Source organism: Dermacentor silvarum, chromosome 2 (assembly GCF_013339745.2).
Source record: "Dermacentor silvarum isolate Dsil-2018 chromosome 2, BIME_Dsil_1.4, whole genome shotgun sequence".
Lineage (NCBI taxonomy): Eukaryota > Metazoa > Arthropoda > Arachnida > Ixodida > Ixodidae > Dermacentor > Dermacentor silvarum.
The window spans coordinates 113,655,121-113,677,800 of NC_051155.1; the positions used below are offsets into that span (position 1 = coordinate 113,655,121).

Sequence of the window (22,680 nt, forward strand, 5' to 3'; positions counted from 1 at the left end):
GTGTATACAAAAATTTAAAAAAGCAATCAAATAGTAAAATCATACGGTGCTTATTTTGGCGGCTGTTTCGATTTCTTACACAGAACTACACCTATATTTTGTACGCAGTCTGCAAATCGTGTGTCCTGTATAATGAACCAAGAATGCTGGCTCGTAAAGATTCGGCTAGCAGGCGATGAGAGTAGATGCCATTCTCTGAATGCCTTGTGAGAGGGAATACACAACAAGCATTGTGAAACTGGTGTGTTGAATGCAGGAATTCAGTCACAGACATCACGAGGTGTTGCTGCACCATGTGAAACAAACGGATTTGCACATTATATCTTCAGTGCTGACTTGACAAACCCAGTACAAGAACTCAGACTTGACTCCCACAACCACGATCATTGCCCACAATGACGACAGTGTTTCCATCTGCCTAGTGGTACTGACTTCAAAAACTTCCGGATTGGTACTGAAGATTCGGTATTTTGTTGAACAAGCGTAAACTGAAAACCGCTTTTTGATGCGTTAGCATGCATAGGGCACTTAACGCACTTTCTGGGGGCTATCTATCCAGCTATGTATGTTTTTGTGGATCTGTCTGTGCATCTATTTGTCTAGGTATGTTTGTATCTAACCATTTCCCCCCTACCTTGGTCACTGGGTAGTCAGTGGTAGAATGGGTACCAACCATATATGACCAACTTGGGTCACTGAGTATGTTGCAATGTGTACATACGTGCCGCTCTTATACGTACGTCTTCCGCGCCGACATCGGGCGCTGTAGGCGCGGGATTTGGTAGGTATAGCACTGCTCGAAGAAACCCTTGGACACCGACTTGGAGTACAGGGTATGTGCCACTCGGTTTGTGCTAATCACTAAAAATTCAATGAACCTATTTGATGCCATCTTGGGTTACTGGGTATGTATGTGCCAGGAGGAAGCGTTGCACTCTTAAATTAACGTCTTTGATTAACTAGGCATATCGCCACTCAGAATGTGCCCCTATCCAATGACGAATAAGATCCCTTAAATTTCCGCGATGTGCAGCAGAATCGAACGCACGTTACAACGGTTCCTCAAGGACAGTAACTCAACTTTTTAGCAGGCTGCGCCACAATTACACGGGGCTTGTGCTGCCTATTATTGAACGCCTTTCACGCCAACCCTTTAGGGAGCTGCGCCATGAATGCGTTCGGCAGGCGCTGCTCCTGAATGAACCTCTCGCCAACATCAGTTATTCATTATGTGCCTCTGAGTGTTCAGTAAGCGGGGTAAAAATTCTAAGCATTCGCAGGCATCAGCGCGCCACGCTTCTTGTTTCGAAGGCCATGCGGGAATTTCGCTGCAGTGCCAATAGAAAGCTCGGCACGTCCAGAAAGAAGCGCAACAGGCAAGCCCGACTGCTACATAAATGCTTTTCTCTCCGCGCCAACATTTCGGAGGTCACGCGAATGATTCGCGGTGGCGGCACTAGATGGCGCACAGTTTACTGAAGTGCGAAAGAGTAGTCCCGCAGCTGTACACGCCTCATACATACCTCGTTTCGACGGGAGCAAAATGTTGTGTGGTTATATTTGGTCAGTGCGGACGCATTACCTCCGACAGTCATCGGAAGGTGGGTTTTGCCTCAATTTTTTCATTGCCTAGTTGGTTCACCGAAAAAGAAATGTCTTAGTGCTAAACGACCGAGAGGAAAACAGTGCAAAAGACAGTGAACGGCTCGCTATCTGTACTGTTTAGTTGTTCTCCTCTTACAACGCTTAGATTTTTTTTTGTTCACTCAAAGCGTCGTTTGAGGGTACATGCGCACGGCGCGAAAGCTGTAAAATCAAATCAGCAATGAGTTTTGCTGCATAACTTTTAATCGAGTATCGGCCCCTTGAATTTGCCTATATGAGTAGTGTATATGACCGTTGGCTTCATTGCAATTATTGGAGTCACAGAATGTATTATGACCTTACGGGCCATATAGAAGCAGCCTTTTGCATAATAAAGGCATAGATTACGCGAGACTTACGCCTGAGCACCATTTACAGAACATTCTCTGAACCACACACCCTGCTCCAGCATGACGAACACAACATGCCCTCCATCGGGACACAATAACAGCAAAATCGCCGGAAAGATTACGAAACACTACGCAAAACAAAATTGATGCACCCGCAGTTGTCGCAAAAGCCATAGCTGTCAGTCTGGAAGCGGCGGCTTTTATACCGCAGCTGTTCCTCTAGATTATTGGATGCTTTGGGGAAACAAAGGCACCTGCTGCACTCAGTTTAAGGCGTTGGGAAAAGGGGGAAAAGCGAATAAAGCAACTTCGAGAACGGTAGCGGAGACTAAATAAAAGAGTCGCGGATAAAACGAGATAGAAAGCAAAAAGTAAGAGGAGGAAGGTTATGCTTGGGGGTGGTTGAAACGAAGGTGGGGAACGCGAGGAAAGGTGCGCAGCATGCGGAAAAACGTGATGAAGATGGAAGACAGCTTTCAGACGCAGCCAAGCCTGCGTAATGTGAACTGCCTCGCCACCGCAAACAACTCGCCCGCTTTGCCTTTGTGGCTTTGTGCTTCAGTGGGCTTATTTGCCTTTATCCCGGGTTCTTCCCTGTAATTTCGCCAGATATGATTTGTTTCCCACGCGCATGGAAGGAAGAAAGTGCACGTGACTTCTTTACGCCGGGTGGGTTTTAATTAACGTACCAGATTGTGGCACTCAGAGGTATGGGACAGAAGACTTGCATTTTATGCTGTCTTGCAGGTATGACAGCAAAATGACGGCAACGAAGCATATATGAACCACGCGCAAGTCAGGTAAGTAAACGTCGCTTTTACGAACTTAGCGTTTACATTTTCTTGGTATCTTCGTTTTCTTAACCCTGTGTTGTTCTTTGTTCATAAAAAAGTCGCATTTTCCCCCGAAAGCTGAAACATCAATGCGATATCATATTAGTAGAGAGCTATACGGAGAGGGACAGAGAGAATAAACATCTTTAATGTGTAAATGCAGCTTCGGAGAGGCGTCCTCATTCCAGAATGCCTTGAGCTCAGCCCGCGTCCTGGGCCTTCGCAATCAGCCGTTGCTGATCTTCGAGGTCGGAGCTGGCCAAGGCTCTCTCCCAAAGCTCGTTGGTGTGGTAAGGGTTCGGAGGATTGAGTGGTGCCTCTCTGCAGCCCCCTACTATGTGCCTGAGGGACCCGGGCTCTGCGCAGAAGCGGCATTGCGAGAGCTATACGGAGTAAGGATAGTTATAAGGAGTAAGGATAGTAGTTTTATCGGCTGTATAAATTGTGCACATTCGCTTACTAACTTAAATAACAAGCATGGTGTCAGCGCACACAAGCCAACATGAATAGATCACACTCGATGACTGCAGGCTACTGTCCAAACACTGGCGTGAGCAAGCGTGGCGGCAGCAGCGAGCGAATGTTAGTGCGGTCTATCGCTTCGACGGAAACTGAGCGGCGAAAGCATAGCGCATACAAAGGTACGAGCCGCGGGGTGATCGCTTTCAAGATACGGTGCGCGCGACAGCCCGCAGCCGCACAAAGCACAAGTACACAGTTGCTGGCTGAGTAGAAGCCGCACCCCTCCCTCCCGCGCTGCCTTCCCACTTTCCTCCTTTCGTGTAAGAGATTGAGTCACCAGTTCCCCTTGCGCCCGGTCGCAAGAAACGCATTTGGTGCTGCTGCTAAATGTCGCCTCCTCTCCCTCCCTCCCATCCCCCCACGGCCCTTCGAACGACGAAAGGCGTCGCGTTTGCTCTCCGCCGGGCGTTTGCGCGCTACTCACAGATACTGCATATGGCGCGCGGCGGCAATTTTCTCGCCATTGGACTTTATACGGAACCTCACGGCGATGGCGACGCTGACGGCAGAAATCCGCTCGCAGTGTCCATATAATTGCTATCGCAAAACTAAGCAGGACATGGCCTGCCTCTTCAAATCAAGTTTAGTTGTTGATAGCGTTCAATTCAACAAGGGCTAACATGTAGGGGGACGCAGAGTAGTTAGTTTAGGTTTACGTATACGGTATCAGTAAGTGCTAGAATATTCCTTGCAATGTCAGCGAACCTATCATCGTCAATTTCTAAATTCGAAAAAAGAAATTGCAAGTAATCTTACGATTAAATGATACCAAAAGAAAAAGCATAGCCTTGCTGCGCCTAAATCCCTAAATTATGAATCTCCGGAAGACAAAGCTATATAGTGATGAAAAAGACGCAGTTTGCAAGCGCATTGATGGATTGTGAGTGCTAGAGCGAAAGGCGCCGTGTTTTCGTAGCTGTGCACGAAAATTTCAGATCATGTTGCGGATCAGCGAACTAGTATGCTTTGTTGCATAAAATGCGAGGAGTGTCAGAAACAACGCCAGCACTAAAGTTTCCTTTTGATGCTTAGTGTGCAGCATAATTGTACTCAAATAGGGGGATCTGCCCGTGACGCATTGCATCCAGCGAAATTTTGAGCGCCTGCGGTCGTTGGATTTGTTATTTTTTTAAATGCATTAACTCTTCCTCATCACGCATATTCATATGTTCATTGGTGATTGAGAATTTTAAATGGCAAAAACTACCGTTAGACTTATTTTTATCTAATCCACTGTTCAGGCGCTGACGAAAGCAATGGTTTTCGTTCGCCCACATCTCGCGCCGCATCGACATGCGATGCCTGGAAAAGCGTTGACGGGGTTCCTGATCACGCCAGTTTTCATAGACACTTGCAACAGAGCGAAAAACTTTGCAATCGCTTTCAATGCTTCCCCTTCGGGTGATACTCCTGAGTTTTTTGTGGCAGTTCGAAAATGCAGAATGCAGGTTCACTCACTCGTAGGGCTTTATTGCTCAAAACTGTGTGCTATAGTACGACCGGAGCATTCGATGGTACACAGAGCTTAAGGAATGGAGTAAGGAAAATTAGGAAAATCAAAAAGGTTATTTATTATTATGCAATACTTTAAAGGGATTTATATGTTCTTTGAGGCTACAATATTCGTACAGGTTCTTTGTCGGGATATATTGTTTGGTTACGTTGAAGAGAGATGCGCTGACTGCTCAAATAAGAGGCTGCATAGGCCGGTGCGTATACCCACAAAACACATATCCACGACCACATCCTGCAACACATAGTCTCATTTTTAGACTTTTCGCCACTGCTTCAACCACTGTTATAAGGGGATCATTATGCAGGGATCATCCACTGTTATGGGGAAGTCATCAGTTGCCTCATTTCAGTTGTGAAAGCAAGAAAAATATAGTCATTTTTTGGCTCAACAAGGCGAATCATTACAGTTTTCGAAAACACTAATGTGCGGGCTCTCCACATTCGGGCTGCCCTAAAGAGGTACTGCGATGAACGCGTCGTTACTGGGTACTAGTGAACTCGCGCTAAGCGAAACTTTTAACGTAGTCTATACTATAACTCTCTGTAAAGGGCCGTGCGTGCGACTTGAACACGCATAGACAGAATGAAGACGCTCTAAAAAGCATTGTAAGCTTGTGAAGAACGTAGAAAAAACGGTTCAGCTTCCCTTAATCTTTTCTTGCAATTCTTGTTTCGCTCAGCATTGGCTAACCACTCGCGCTATCAGTCTTCCAGCGGTGGCTGTCATGCAGCGCTTATGTGTGGCAGGCCAGAAACAACCTGCTTCGCTATAGTGCTACTTGCTGTTGCTGCAAATTCGGCTTGCGCAATTGCTGAATGAAGTGCATGGTCAATAATAAACAGGAGTACACGTGATTACGCCTTCAGCTTTCATTATTCAGTAGGAGTCGTGCCGCTTTTGAGAAATCGCGCTCATAAGTATGTCAGACTGCTCATGCTATGTATATGCGCTCGAGCTGGCTGAGAAATTTGTCCATTAGCATAATATGAGATGGCAGTATCGCTCACTAAATGCTCGTGTAGTATTGTATAATAAAATTTCAGAGCTGCGAATCCCCACAGTTCGCTGGTAAAAAAAAAAGTGTTCGCGGGTTATGTGTCTAATCGCATACTTAAGCACATCAGGGGTGCTATAACGTAAAATGATTCCAAACCGTTTTGATTCCAAACTACTGACGTCAAATTTACGTAACCACCGACGCAAGCATCGGGCGGCGACCCGCAGCGTTGTCTGAACAACCCAATCAAACTCTCCTCGTTTATAGGATGTCACCTTTGTTCGCTTTCAAAACCAATAACATTGTCAACACTCAGCGGTTTTTCTTATCTAATTGGCTGACAAGAGGCGAGGAGCACGCTCTAGTGGAGAGGGTTTCGATGGGGCCGAGCCAGCACAGTGAAAATAGATAACCGCATGAAGAGGGTGGTGCCGGCTTCTCCGATTGGTCCGCTTCGCCTTACTTAGCTAGCGGTGGCTGGTCGAAAATCGCGGCGGCGTGAAACGGAAGGATAAGAATGCCGCTAAAACGGATCCTCAACAAGGAAGAGTTGACAGAGTGATGTCGTATGCATGCCGAAAGGGTTCGATAACGTTTTACTGCCACGCAAAAAGGTTTGTCATGCGCAAATAAATACATGCTCATAGGCAGGTACGAGTAGGGAGGGCCTGAGCGATCGGCGGGCAGCCATCTTTGATTCCTTTCGGAACAGGGCAGTCTGTGGCTATTCAGAAAAATTTTCAGTTTTGTTCGGCATATTAATGCATTTTTTTCGCGTACACGTCACTTTGACGTGGTGAGTTTCCGCGGTTTTGTGACGTCGCGTGACAGACAGGCGAAGTGGGCGCACCAGAAAACATTGGACCAATAGCAGAGAGCTACTGGTGAAAAGACATCGAATCAGGAATTATTATTTTTCTTTTGTGTGCTTTAATCATGCATAATCAGTTTGTACACTTTACATCAGATGGGGAGCTATTGCGGTTTTCGTGACGTCGCGTGACAGACAGGCGAAGTTGGGAGATGCCCGAAAATGTTTTGACCAATCGTGGAGGCTGATTGCCGAAATTGGAATCAAAACACTTTGGAATCATTTTAGGTTATAGCGCCCCAGGTCCCATTATTGTCGAAATAGTGTTCTTATTTTTACTGTTTTATTTTTCTTATAACTGGTGCTAATTTAGCCGCTCAAGCGTTGCTGCTTTAAAAGAAATGGAAATAAAGTGAGCTGCATTTATCATTTGTTTTAGCGCCGAATGTACAAGAAAGCACAAAGAGACACGAACGGAACAGGCACTAACTTCCAACTAACGTTTAAAGCGCTTAGTGCGCTTAGTTTAATGAGCTTAGTTTAAGGCGCTTAGCAACTAACAAGCGCTTAGCAAAGAGCACGTGTTGTTGCGATGAAGTGATTCGTTATGTTTTATATTTTCGTTTTGTTACTTTTTGTTTGTTTTTCTGTATATGTTCAGAGCATGCGGCATTAAACGTTAGTTGGAGGTTAGCACCTCTTCTGTTCAAGTGTCTCTGTGGGCTTTTGTTGTAGATTCTGCGCTACAACATTAATAAGTATGGATTACCAACGAGCCCGAACCAATACTTTACAACGTAAGCGAAATTGGTGTTGAAGTAGTGCACTGGTTTGATTGAATATTAAATTATATAGGAGAAACAATGAGCAGAAAGACAAATACGGAAGCGTGAAATTAGTACACACACACACAGGAAAAACATCGCACATAAGCATAAACATGCACTTACGCAAGTACCTGAGGCGACTACGATGGCGACGCGGACGGCATGGTAATTAGTTTATTCCAATTTAGTAGGGGGGGGGTGCTTCATTACACAACAGCGTCTCACCGATAGCGGCATTCTGCTATAGATACGTGATGTCAGGGTGCGTGGCACCGTCCGAGCCATCCAATTATATCCATTGTATCCCCAATTTCGGAGCCCAATGTGGGTCCATGCAGTGCCAATTCGCTGCGTGTCTACACTGTTCAAATGCAGATATGTCGCAGGAACGCGATGCACGTAGTATAGGCGCAGCGTAGTTCGTGGCATCCCGCGTTCTTATAGTGAGCCTGCTTGGCGTTTTGTCAGTAGTTCTGGCTGGAAGAACTGTCATACCCACTATTATTCATGCAGACTCTGTGTCTGTCCTGTTCTTCACCTCCTTTCCGGCCACTATACGGACCAACGTTCAAAGACACTGACGGTGCAATCAACAGGTTTTCCGATTCTCTTTCTAGCAATCTGTCACTCTCTCTTTCTGTCGCACCCAAAGTCAAACCTAACGGAAAAGCGGTCGCACTTCTTGAAGCAAACGCGAGGTAAATAAACCGATCTGGCCACCTATATAGTCTATAGAGCCTCTTACAAAAGCGTCCCCCGTCTATTATGTGCGGCTTTGTAATGTGATCCCCTCACTTATTATTCAAATATTCTGAATAATTATGTATCGCTGATGCGGTCTGGAAAATACATATGCGAACAGAAGCGCGCGGAGAAATATTGTAGCGAAATATTTGCCAATGCTAAGTCGTTCTTATGGCTGATCAAGCATATGAGCTTGCGAAAAACACCGCCCAAGCACTCCGTACATATCGTTAACCAGCGAAGCTGAAACGTGCGGCCCCGGTGTTTAGCAGTGGGTTAGTCCCGACGCTGTATTGAAGCGTTTCTTAATTATTGGTTACATGTTTGCGCTTCTAGTGGAACGCAAGGGCCAATGGCGGACGAATGTTGCTAACCACGACGCCGAGGTTACTCGAGATATCGAACGCACGCGACAACGGCGAGCCGAGCAGGTGGCGTTGCGGGCAGAGCAGGGTTAGGGAGCCTACATGGGAGCTCTGTCTTGCATTATAGTGCATAGAATATACTTACTTGCATGTAGGCTCTCTAAGCAGCGTCAACGTGGCAATAGCGGGAACGCGTTCGCCGGGGCCAACGCCCGCTTCCGGCAAGATTTTCTCGAGCGGCACTTTGGCTCGGCTGCGCCGAAACGCACACGTTGAAATCGCAAAGTGGAACGCAAGCTGCAATGGCGGCCGGATGCTGCTAACCACGACTACAGTGTACTAGAAAAGTGTACCACGACACCGAGCTAACTCGAGATATCGAACGCATGCGACAACGGAGAGCCGAGGAAGCGGCGTTGCTGGCAGAGCAGCGTCAACTTAGCAATGGCGGGAACGCGTTCGCCGGAGCCAACGCCCGCTTTCGGCGGTAGTTTCTCGAGCGGCACTTGGCGCGCGTGCTTGGGTACGACGCACAGAACGACGTCATTAACGGCGCTGCCAATGGCGCGCGCGCTTGGGTGTGACGTAGAGAACGACGTAACTGACGGCACAGCCAATGGAGACCTTTATCAAAACATGTGGCGGACGGTTTTTCGTTTCGCCTAGCCAAATACAGCTTGTAAAACGTAATAAAATAGGTTTCAACGCTTTACGTTTCTTTTTTTTTTTGCAGTTAATGATTCGCTCAAAATTGGCTACCAAACATGAAGGAATACAAAGCAACTTTTGTAGCGTTAGCTAAACTGGCCTAGCCAAGCCCGTTTCGCGCGGCACATAAAGAGCCGTGCTGCGCATGCGCTAGGATCAGTGATGTCACACGGCTCGCGCACCGGAGCCACCGGAGCCGGCACCTCTCGCGCACTCCGCCGCCGCCGCGCGCGACTCACCGCTGCCGGTCTGCGCATTCCAGAGGAGTGACGTCGTAGCCGTGGTAGACGCACTGGCGCCGGCGCGCGCTCGCTGGGCAGTCGCCGTCTGACACTGCGCTGGAGCCGCTGCACTTCTGACTGGCGTTTGCCAGTGCGGTATAGCCATGGAGAAGGAGAGCGCAAATGCTGCTCAACAGCGCAGAAGAACGGAGAAGCTTGACTCATCGGATCCCGAAGTAGTTGCCTGGCAATTAGCGGTTGAGCGTAGGAGGAATGAACAGAAGAAGGCTATATAGATGCCTTGCACCTACGTCACGGCCGGGAATTCTGGGATACCTGTTCACCATGTTGGAGGACCACCGGGCGTGACTGCAATCGCTCTCGTTAGCCATGGTACTATGCGCTGTATTTGGGTGCTCGAACCGCAGCAAAACGAAGAAGAGACGGCAGTCGGCGAACACAAATCTATTTCGCTTGCCAAAGGTCGTGCACAATCAGTGCGACCGCACGAGAACACTCAGTGCGAAGCGGCGCAGTCTGTGGCTGGCACGTATCAGACGCGCCGATCTCGACACCAACCGTGCCGATATCCGAGTCTGCGGCGCTCATTTCGTATCAGGTAAGCTTGAAAGCCCTTTTTTTGTGTGTGTGATGATTGAAATACGGGGACAAGACGAAACAACCGCGCAAATTGCATTTGTAGGCAGGCCATCAAAGCTGTGGGAGGAGACGAATCCCGATTGGGCACCGTCGCTTCTGCTCGGATACGGCTCGCGTCAGGCAGACCCTGCGCGCTACGACCGCGCGAAAAGACGGCGCTTGCAGAAAGATGAAGCTGATGCGGCGTCAGCGGCAGTGTCGGCGGCAATCGCAGAGTCGATCGGCACCGATACCGGCGACGCAGTGGAAGGCCAGCCACCACCGGGAGACGAAGACGAAAGCGGTACCGAAGAAAATGCGCCTGGTTTGTAACTTTCTGCAAATTTCGTGAGCAACTTTGTTAAGGAGCCCACTGTGCATGTCAGCGTGGTACAATGTGTTTGCAATGAGTCATTTGCTTAAAATGTGTCATGATTTTTTTTTCGCAGGAGTCGCTGCGCAGACGGAGCTAACCTCGGTGGGCCTCCAAGCTTTGGAAACGCAGTGTCTCGCGCTCAACGAGGCCCTTTACACTGCCCGGAGCGAAAACGAGCAGCTGGAGCTGTCAAAAGCAGCATTTCAAGGATGTGAGGCAAAAGTAATTTTTTACACAGGAATGCCGAACTTCACACAGTTAAACAGCTTGTTTGAACTTCTTGAATCCCATGTGTCACACAATGTAAATAATTCATTGTCAAAGTTTCAAGAGTTCATTTTGTTTTTGATGAAGTTGAAGCTGAATCTGCACAATGTTGACTTGGGCTTCAGATTTGGGGTGTCTGAAGCTACAGTGTGTAGAATATTTGATAAGTGGCTGCACTGTGCATACTGTCGACTTAAGACCCAAATTGTGTGGCCAGATCGAACAGCACTGCGTCGTACAATGCCACAAGCGTTTTACGATGCATTTGGTGATGATGTGTCAGTCATCATTGATTGTTTTGAACTAAAGATAGAGCGGCCATCGTCATTCCTGCCAAGAAGTGAAACTTGGTCCCAGTATAAAGGCAGCAATACGGCCAAGTTCCTAATCGGCATTGCTCCTACAGGTGTTGTCACCTTTATATCTGAGGGCTGGGGAGGGAGGACTACCGACAGACACATCACTGAGCACTGCGGTCTGTTGGACTACTTGCTGCCTGGTGATGTGGTGCTTGCTGATCGAGGATTTAACATATCAGAAAGTGTTGGATTTTACTGCGCAAGGCTCCACATTCCAGCTTTTACCAGAGGTAAAAAACAGCTTTCAGCTGAAGAGGTAGAAAGCACAAGAAAGTTAGCCAATGTGCGCATCCATGTTGAGAGGGTTATTGGCCTAATCAGAAATAAATTTGTCATTCTGAAGTCTACATTGCCCATTGACTATGTTACCTGCCGACCTGGAGACGAATTAGCACCAATAGATAAAATTGTCACGGTGTGCTGCGCCCTTTCGAATCTTTGTCCTTCTATAGTTGCAGAATTAAAGGACGCTAATGAGAGTCCATAAAGGTTTTTACCGCAGTGCATGCATGCTATCAGAGCCAATAGATTCATATTGTACACTAGCGAGAAGACCGACACTGCTGCCACCGAGAAATGAGCAATGGCAGCTGAACCACCATGAGAATCATGGGTAGCAGATAAGCTTGCTGTTCTTCTGGCTGTAAACGTTGCTGTGGCTTTGCAAATTGGTTCTTAGAAAGCAAATATGTGATTGTATTCATTACAGGAAGCAAGAATATGTCAACAAATCAAAGCATCATACCAAAAAGTAAAATGAAAGCAAAAAAAAATTTAGAAACTTGTATGGCAGGGCAAGGGTTGTCATCAGTACATTTTTTGGGAGTATTTTTTGGGGGAACAATTGGCACTCCTGTGTTGACTCACCTTGTGTGAAGGCTGCTTCATTCCTCTGTTTTGTAATTTTTGTCATGCACTGTGCCATAGCTCCATATAGCTGCTTGGTCTTCTGTAGCCTTCTATGCAATGATATGTTTCTTGCTTTTGCTAGAGGTTGCAGCGGAACAAGTATAACAAATAGCATTGCTTGCATACCTTTTCCTGTTTAATAAACTGGGCAACTCTAGATTTTATTTTGGTTTTACTGTTGCTGCTTATAACTGACTTATAGCTATGGCTGAATAGTATGTCACACCAGGCAAATATGCAAGAACATTGTCTCACATCCCACAGGGCTCCATCTTGGTTCCGCTATTATTTTTAATTTATATTAATGATATTTTTGCCGGAATTTCATCTTCTATACGGTTGTTTACGGATGACTGTTGTGTACAAAAATTCAGAACGACTTGTCACTTATTCATGACTGGTGTACTAAATGGAAAATGAATTTGAACATAGCACAGTGTGTACATCTCTTTTACTAAAAAGAAGAAACCAGTCAAGGTACCATCTGAACAATGTACTATTCAAGCAAGGTGGTACGTATAAGTATCTAGGTGTGCTACTGTCATCTGAATGCTCGTGAAAACCTCAGGTAGAAATTATCATAGCCAAAGCTGGTAAAGCTTCGAATTTCATTCAACGAAAGCTGTGATGTTCGCATGCGAATTTAAACGTAGGGCATATACTACTTGTAACCTTCATTGCTGCTCTAGAACAAATACAAAACCTTGCTGCCAGGTTCATCTTGGGGCGGTACGGAAAGAGAGCTGCACTGCAATGAAGGCTGAGCTAGGATGGGAATCTCTGGCCGCTGCAATAAACTGAGATTTAAATTTTTATATTCGATTAAATATAATAAAACTGGAATTAATAGGGAAATTTACCTACGGAAACCTCATTACATTTCAAAGCCTACTAATCAGTTGCAAAATCCTGGAGTACCCTGCCAATACGAACATGTGTGCCAACTCATTTTTTGTTCGAACAATTAAACAGTGGAATAAACTGACTGAAAAACAAGTGCATTGTGTGAACGAAGATGTATTTTATTCCATGTTGTAACTACCCCTGCTGTAACGCCTTTGGGCGCTGCGGGGTAATTGATGAATAAATAATAAAGAAATTGTGCTTTGTTCTGTACTGTCACGTTTTCCACAGTGATAGTTATGACACACCCGTTATTCTTTTTTGCACTGCGGGCAATACCATTTTTTGGTCTTGGGTGCACGAGAAAGTCCAACACATGTAAAGTGAAACCACTTGAGCGTACATTGCGCATTGTCGCATGCAATCATCTTTCCTACTTCTGGCCCATTGCAGAAGCAGTACGTTTCCTGCGAACTGCTCTGCTGCCGCGTGAAGTACCGACCAAAGAGTTCTGGAAGAATAGCTTTCACAAAAAACTTTCTTGCGGTAGAAAGCATATTTTTGCAGAACTCTGTGTCCCGCCTTATTCGTTCAATGTGGAGCAGAAGTGGTGCCCAAACAACGAAATCACAGTAGTTTACATCACACACAGCCATTTGGGCCTGCACTTGGTAATAGTACGCATGGCAGGGTTGTAATTGCATGACACCGTTGACTTCAGCTAGGCAGGTGTTGGCGGAACTGAAGTTAGTAGCGTCGCGAAGTACGTACGGACACTTGAATTCTGCGACTCCTTTGCCGCAACAGATGCATGACACAAGGGCATCTGGCGTTGCTCCAGCAAATGGATGCGTCGTGCTCAGATGAAGGCCAGACCTGCGGCACGTGAATTGTTCATGCTTTAATCTCTCATGAGCTTCATAGGCCTTGAGAGCATCTTGCTCATGATTGATCCCCCACATCACAGCTGGTGTTCTAAGGCTTCTATTTTCCGGGTAACAGATCTCTTTGAGCAATGAGACGCTGGGTCTCTCTACACTGGTATGACATACCCTTTTCATAACAGAGGCTGTTACTCTGCCAGCTCTGTACAAAAACCACTGCTGAGAATGGTTCTGCTGTCTTGTGGATGCTTCTACACGTTTCACGGTGTCGTCACTCATGACATATGCTGAAACAAAGTTCTCCGACTTCTGTACAAGTGCCTCATAGGTGCAGGCTGCATTGTCTTCAGAATATAAACATCTCAAATCTACTTTGTGCTTTGGTTCTGGTTTCTTGAAGGCCTCACAGTATCCGGGTAGTATTGAAAATATCGCAGGCACGGTTCTTGCTTCCTTGATACCCATGTACAATTTGTGCAGCTCTTCTGGTGAAGGAGGTGGAATGTCCATTCGTAGCTTTTTTTTCTGGACATCTGCGCGGCTGCCATCTAGAAGCTGTTTTTTCCCTCTCGATGAAGTGAAATCAATGTCTTTCAGGCGCTTAAACTGCACCTTTTCCACATATGTAGGCAGCCACGCATTATCCTTTCCGGTACATGTTTTCTCATTTCTCATCCTTACGCCTGTATCCACAGCGAAGAGGCAGGCTCCAATGTGAGAGCATGCCTCACCTACCCCTGCCATGCAGGTGCAGTGGGCGGTGAGCACACTACCATCAGCCATGCACAGGACCCACACCTTCAAGGGACCATCTCCTAGTCTCTGGAAATGGTTTACCTGCAAATATTTAAGGCAGGATATCAAACAGCTTTTCCACACACGCACCAAATGCATTTCATCTCAGAAAGTGAGCACACACATTATCTGAAACAATGACCACTTTTACAGCTGCTCTGTGGTGTCTCAGATACAGTAGAGGAGAGCAAGCAAGTTAATCTCCGAGGTGTACAGAAAGAGGTTATAAATGGTACGTTGTCTTTTGCATGAAGACATTCTTAATGCAGCAGTAGTGTAAGAAGGCAGAGCTTCAAGAAGACAGCCACGCCAAGGTGTGTCATGACTACAAAAACGAGCACCAGTAGTACCCACATCCGCACTCGGGCACTGAAAACTGCCCGCGGTTTCATTGATTGATTGGGTGGATGATTGGGTTTGGCATCTCAAAGTGATTATGAGAGGCACTGACTGGGATGGGTAGGCCTCCGGATTAATTTCGGACGCATTGGTTTCTTTATTGCGGACGGAAACCTTGACATTGCGTCATTTCGCGTTTCCATCCCCATCTAAATGCGGTCGCCGAAACCAGGCTCATCAGAATGCGCGTGCTTGCGGCAGCACAACATTTTACAGCCATCGAGCAACCGCGGCCAGCAACGCAACATTTTGTAGCTTGGCATTTTAGTATGGTTACAGGTAAATGTGGATGTTGGGCTTACCTCCCCAAGCAGGAGCACTTTTCCTTGCTGGAGCCGTTTTGTTGACAAGCTCTTGACCCAGCCGCTTGTAAAATAATTGTGTGCCTCAAGGGACTTGAACGCTTTCATCTCCTGCAGAGTCACGAAGCTCGAGGAGTAGACAAGGTAGTTGACGATGTCCCCGTGCGTCACTTCAGGCAGGGCATTGACATCCGTCGTCGTGTCGGTGCCCGGTCGCAGCGTGTACGGGTCAACACCATCGCACATTCGCACCTTTTCTTCGTATCGAGCGCGCGCCGATCCGATTAACTGAGCGTAATATGCTGCGTTAAACGGCTTTCCGCCAGGAGCGGGTGGCATTGCGCCTAGAAACTGCAAAAACACGTCAAGCCAACGAACGCGTGAATGGCACAGCACTAAACGAGGCAAGAAATGGTCCTCCAACATGGGCGGCCGCTTGGCGGAGCGACGGTCGTGACGTCACGTGCAAGCTATCTATACATGTGCCACATAATACGTATACCGCGTGTGTGTCATTGGAGCAGCAGTAAGCATGACAATCAAGCTAATCCTTGACAATCTAGACAACCAGGAAAGCTAAGAATAATCAGCTGAACCTTTGCTAACGCTACGTATATCCTGGCATAGCCGAGCTAAGCCACTGCAACTTTTTTTGTATCACCTTCATATGTGCTTGATTAGCTGTTCCGTGTCATCCTGCGAGTGGACTAGCCGTAGGGCGTAAACTAAGATTCCCACAGAAAAGGTTACTATACCGATTTTTCCCAAGTTCCACAATAGTATTGTGCAGTGTGATTGTTAGGGTAAATGTTAGAATCAGTTAAAATGAGAAATGACACAAAAAGTGCAGAACATAAAAGAGTGCAATTTTATGTTTTATCTTCTTTCGTAACGGGGTTTAAGACCTGAAGTCATTACTGCAGACGAGAACTTCCTTCGACCAGTCTATGTATTTCGTTAAGAGACTCAAGAGAGAAGATAGCGTTCCAGCGTGACCTAAGTGCCTCTTTCCTTTGCCTAGTCCCCTTCTCCAACTGTTTTCGATGCCTTTTATCTTGATAATTTTTGTGTAATATTTTTTCCACGCTGCGGGTCCTCCATTTGATCGTATAGCTGCTTTGAGTGTTTCCACGATCGCTCTTGCCAAACTGCCTTTCACCTTAAAGGCAATTCTCGTAAGATCTTCATGATAAGGGATGGTCAGGGCGCACTTTTATTCTCTCGGTTAGCTTTATTGACTCAGGCACTCGCTTGGCAAAGAGAACAAAGAGAGTAGTTTGCTGTGAGTGGCTCTATTTTCCCAGTCGTTTCCCTTTAGCTTTAAGTTTAAATACCGTTGAGCTTTGTCCCAATCAATACCAAGGGCACACGCCTGAGTCTATGGACGAGTGAAGTATGACACTCGCGGATGCTTATTTACCCCACACTCAGTTCGATATTTTCATATATAAGACGACTGTTTACTGCACACGTGTACGAAAAAAAAAGTCATTTTTACATATGTAGCATAGCGTCTCTGAAGGTAGAGAATCAGCAACACATGAAAGACGCTTGAAAGAATTAATGGTCATTAGGAACGTTGCAATACAGTGCTGCACGAGCATTAGTATTTGCGTTTCCTGAAGAATCAGGAATCTCTAAAAGTTATATCTCATTGCTGGGCTTTTCTACAAGGATAACTTGATATTTGCGAATCTAAGAACAAGTTTAGTTGAATACCTTATCGCAGCTACTAGATGAAATGAAACTGGCTTAGAAAGCCACTGTCATTTCACTAAACTTACCGTATACATATTAACCAGCGTTTCTTATCCACACCAAAATAGAGCTCGGCTTACTCCAAAACTGGTATACTTTTACGATCAGGGAAACTACCAGTCAATGAACAGTGAATTAACTAATTTTCTTCCAGCTTTCACAGAGGTTTGCGCAGAAAAAGATGTTAACACTGCTTGGAGCGTACTGAAAGATAAAATACTTGCCCTAATTTCGGAGCACATACCACCAACATTTCTAACTGCCAAACGTCGGAAAGATAAACCATGGATCACCTCCGAAATCCGACAACTCCTTAGAAGAACACGCCGTCTTTTTCATGAACTCAGAAAAAGCAAAATGCCAGTTCCTTCTGAAAAATTATTTTCTGTCCAGCAAATTTGTAAAGCGAAAATTAGTGAAGCGAAGCGTCACTTTTTCAGTACTTTAGATGCAAAGATTCGAAACAATGACAAAATCATATGGAAGCTTGCCAAAAAAACCAGGAAAGAGAAAATTGGTATACAATGTATCACGTCTGACAATGGCACGATAACGAATGATGAATTGATAGCCACTGCTTTCAACGACTATTTCAGGTCCGCCTTTTCTGCTAATTTCGCAATGAACAATATTACGTTACCGGCATGCGCCTCAGTTCTTCAGGAAATGCCCGATATCACTTTATCAATTCATGGTATTTTTCAAATCCTTACCAGCCTAGACACAAACAAAGCGACAGGTCCTGACGGCATACCCAATCGCGTGCTGAAAGAATGTGCTAGCTCTCTTAGTAATCTTCTTTTCACTATGTATATGACGTCACTATCTGAAGGAATCATGCCGGACGAATGGAAATTTGCTCATGTGGTTCCTGTCCATAAGAAAGGACCAAAAAATAACTTGGAACAATACCGCCCAATTTCTCTCCTAGTGGCGCTTCGAAAATTATGGAACACATCGTATACAGTAACCTAATAAGGCACCTGAATTCGCAAAACTTTTTTATGCAAAACGGCATGGTTTTCGCGCCGGATTTTCTTGTGAGACACAGTTAACGGAATTTTCTTTTGACATAACAACTGCATTAGATCAAGGTACTAGCGTTGACTGCTTGTTTTTAGATTTTAAAAAAGCATTTGATCGGGTACGACATGATTGTATAATACACAAACTTCAGCATTTAAAAATTCTCGCTGACCTAGTGAACTGGTTAAAAAACTACTTCGTAAATCGCAGACAGATAACAGTGGTCAATGGATGTTGCTCATCAGCTGTTCCAGTCACGTCCGGAGTACCGCAGGGGTCTGTTCTGGGCCCGTTATTATTTCTTATTTTTATTAACGATATTGCTAAAAACATCCAGTCCAACCTACGATTGTACGCAGATGACTGCGTTGTTTACCGCTCGATAAACAATCCAAGTGACATCAAAATTCTTCAACAGGACCTTAATAAAATTTCGAACTGGTGTGCTACTTGGTGCATGACCCTAAATGAATCAAAATGCAACTACGTGTGCTTTTCTAGGAAAAAAACTGACGTTTCCCATTCTTACAGAGTGAACAACTCAACCAATCCGAGCGTAACAGGGCCAAGTACCTCGGCGTTCACTTCTCAAGCGATCTTACTTGGCAGGATCACATTGCTGAGATTGCCGCTAAAGGGAATAACACACTAATGTTTTTGGCTCGAAATTTTCACCCCTGTCCTCTGGCAACTAAGAAGTTATTATACACGACATACGTGAGGCCTATTCTTAAGTATGCGTGCACGATATGGGACCCTTATCAGGACACCCTTAAATACATTCTAGAGCGCGTACAAAACGGAGCGGCACGCTTTATCACTGGGAACTATCGCAGCTCTAGTAGCGTCACAGAAATGAAATTACGCCTAGAGGTTTCGACGCTAGCCGAACGCCGGCGTTGCTTGCGTCTCAAATTTTTTCATCAGATTTTTTACAAGAATACTGGCATTAATAAATCAAAATACATGCTTAACCCACATTACATATCCCATCGCCGTGAACACACAATAAAAGTAAGACCAATAAAGTCAAGAACGAACTTGTTAAAATATTCTTTTTTCCCCAAAACCATCAATGAATGGAACGCTCTGCCTGAGGACACCGTTTCTAAAACATCAAATTCAGACTTTTACAGTGAACTGCTTGCCATGTGATCAGTTCGCGTGTTTTGATGTTATTTTTTTTCTCGCGTTTGATGGCCTACTATATATATTTATGAGAGTATATATGTGCGTATGTGTGTTTATATATGTATATGTGCACATGTATGTGTATACATGTACATATAGTCCTTTTCTTTCTTTTTCTCTTTTTTTGATTTGGACATAATTATGCTGCCTGTACTGTATTATTCGTCACCGTGTTCTTTTTGTTATGTAACCTTAATTACTACTGTTTTGCATTTGTATTATTTCCCCCCCCCCCCCACTGTGATGCTCTCTGAGCGAATGTGGGAATGTATAATAAATAAATAAATAAATAGATAAATAAATAAAGCTTATCGTTCGTAAGTGATATTTGGCATTGGCCGGTCACCACCAATACGAATATGTGCAGCACCACAATTGGCTTAAATATAGTTTTACGAGCCGTTAAAGCGTGAGAAACTTGGAGGTCAAAAAAGAAGCTCGAGAACAACTTAAGGACTGCACAAATAGCAATGGAACGAAAAATGTTAGGCCTAATGTGAAGAGACAGGAAGAGAGCGGTGTAGATCAGAGAGAAAAGGGGGATAGCTTATATCCTAGCTGCCCTGAAGAGAAATAAATGAAGCTGGGCAGGCCATGTAATGCGAATGATAGATAACCGGTTGACCATAAGACTTACACCATGGGTATCAAGAGAGGGGAAGTGCAGTCGATTACGGCAGAAGACTAGGTGAGGTGATGAGGTTAAGAAATTTGCAGGCGCATGTTGGAATCGGCTAACGCAAGACAAGGGTAATTGGAGATCGCAGGGAGAGGCCTTCGTCGTGCAGTGGACATAAATATTGGTTGATGATGGTGATGATGATAGCGTGAGACGTTCTTTTGAATACGGACCAAGTGCTATAACTGCGCCACTATGTTCTATGTGCGACAGCAACAGTATAATAGGATTCGCAGCAGCCACCCTTGTCATATTCGCCTGGTCATCGCCGAACCACTTGGCGTAAGAAATCCTACGTCAAGCCGCATCAAATTGTCGGCAGACGCCTTGGAAGAGATGACAACAATACCTCGGAATTAGCGAAAACTTGTACAGGAGCCCCTTACGTTATCACGTAACACCATTACAAACGCCTAATATCAGAAGGCTAAAGACGAAAATCCGCATTTCTTGGTGCTTTAAATGAAGCGTATGCCATAAAACTGGTCCAAATGTAATTAATAAACAAGAATCAGGAAGTCACTCACGGTACGGATTCTACTCAACCTCTCACTGAGCTTAAACGTGCCCATTTTGTGTTGCAAATACCGCAAGAAGTTCAAGAACTCATCAGGGCATGTCAAGACAAGCCAGGGCAGCCACGGTTATTGGGTGGACATGCGGCCATACTTAAAAACGAGACCGCAGGCGTATGGGGAAGCAACCATCCAGTAGCGGAGATCTATACGGAACTTCCTTGAAACTCTATTACTGCATGACGAACCCAGGCCAAGCTATTTAGCCCGCAATAACTTCCTCCATCCTCCGGCACGTGCTTTAGTTACCCCATGCTATGTTCCATCGGTACTGGCTTGACGAGGAAAGGTGATTTTGCGCAGGTTTAATTCCTATGTCGCACTAACGCTTAAACGCACAGACAGGTGGAAACGGTGAAGTAGACTCGAGGAGCCCAACGAACGGGCCGGATATTATCCATGTTGTCATAAGGATCATGAGCTGGTGGACGAACGACACCAGCTACTGACTAGCCCGGAAACCACCATAACTCGATGTTGCCATGTCGTTCAGGCTCTATTTGCACCTAAAACAAATATTCTCCGGTAAAATATATTGCTTTATAAAATATCGTGTTCCATGCAACTTTTCTACATGTTATAAATCGATTCAGCCTCCCTGATATCATGGAAAACGGTGATACGCTCCCACATTCCTTCATATGCATGGAAGTCAGCTCGGCCTGAAAAAAAAAGACCTTTTCGTCACATGACCTCTTTTTTCCTGGAACCGTACATATCATGCCTTCATTGAGCAGCGGAGACTCATGTTTGTGGTAGGAGACAAGACTCCTTTACTTGCGCTTCCTCTATATAAATTCCTGTATATAACTCTTCCAGACAAGAGGAGGTATTCTGTAAGAGTCCACCTAGTGGACATGTCCATTTCGTCTGCTGTTGAAGTTCTGATTGGCTGGGATGGGGTGCGCTTCAGCAGTAGCCAGGCGCCACAAGAAATCAGCACTTCAGCAGCAGACAAAATGGACATGTCCACCAGGTGTATTCTTGCAGAATACCTCCCCAGATCATCGCTGCAGTAAAGAATTTGACGATATATATTACTCTTTAGTGCCATTTGCACACTGAGAAGACGGAGTAAACCTAAACGAAGACAATTCTTTTCAATAAATGTAAAATAGGTTTTTAACAGATATCTCGCGTTACACGAAATAACAAAATAATTAGGCAAATCCAACTGGCACGTTGAAATCCACAGGGCGTTTCAATGAACATTTTCAAAAATATTTAAATGTTACATATGGCAGATAACAAAATTCTAGTTCATGAGCTGGTCTACTCGAAGAAGCGGACATTACTTGCACAAACAATTGAAATGCATAGTGGACGAATGAGAATTAGTAATTTCCTAATTAAGTTTTTAACTGATTAGGTGATTGCCCATATTGCTATTTACCAATTATAGCCATGGAGTTCACAAGGCGGATATACTTGGAAGGAATTCTCAGGACGACACCACTTTCGAGATGTTTATTCCCCAAATTTGCGAAGAAATGAATAGGCGTTCAAGTTACATTCTTAACAAAGCGTCATTTTATGCATTGAAGCACAAACATAACAGGAACGCCAATGCATTTCTGCACAAAGTTCGTGAATTAATGTCTAGAAATGGGTGTCATCCTGAGAATACGTTCCAAGTGCATCCGCCTTTCGCTGTCCACGGCTACAATTTGTAAATTGCAACATGGGCCATAAGGTAAATTATTACACACCTAATCAGCTTTTTTTGTTATTTAGTCGATAAGGCATTTCAATTTTACGTGCAAGTAACGCTTGCCTCTTCAAGTAGACCAGCTCCTGAACTAGAATTGTGCTATCTGCGACAGGCAACCTTTAAATTGTATTGGAAGTGTTCGCTGAAACCCTCTTTATGTGAAGAGATGCTTTCGTGAAGGTGTAACTTAAATGATGAACTACCGAATTCAATTTCTACAATTGCGTTTATTTTCATCTTTTGTAATGTGTCATTTCATGCAATGTTTATGGTAATGCACCGTGCCGTTCATAAACTATGCCAATAGAGAAAGAAAGCAAGCAGAGGAAAGGCAGGGACATCAACCAGACTACGGTCCGGTTTGCTACCTGACACTCGTGTTAAAGAAAAGTGATAATAGCAAGGGGAAAGAAGAAGAGAGCCAGGACT

General features: G+C 45.1%; 1 protein-coding gene across 1 annotated transcript; it reads left to right on the top strand.

Annotated features, from left to right (window-relative positions):
• The first annotated feature begins 9,894 nt into the window (after positions 1-9,894).
• LOC125943508 (uncharacterized) lies at positions 9,895-14,634 on the top strand. The gene is made up of 4 exons (XM_049662858.1): positions 9,895-10,157; positions 10,242-10,502; positions 10,627-10,764; positions 14,564-14,634. Exons 1-4 carry the CDS (start codon positions 9,929-9,931, stop codon positions 14,632-14,634), a joined length of 699 nt encoding a protein of 232 aa, XP_049518815.1. The 5' UTR covers positions 9,895-9,928.
• The last annotated feature ends 8,046 nt before the right edge of the window (positions 14,635-22,680 follow it).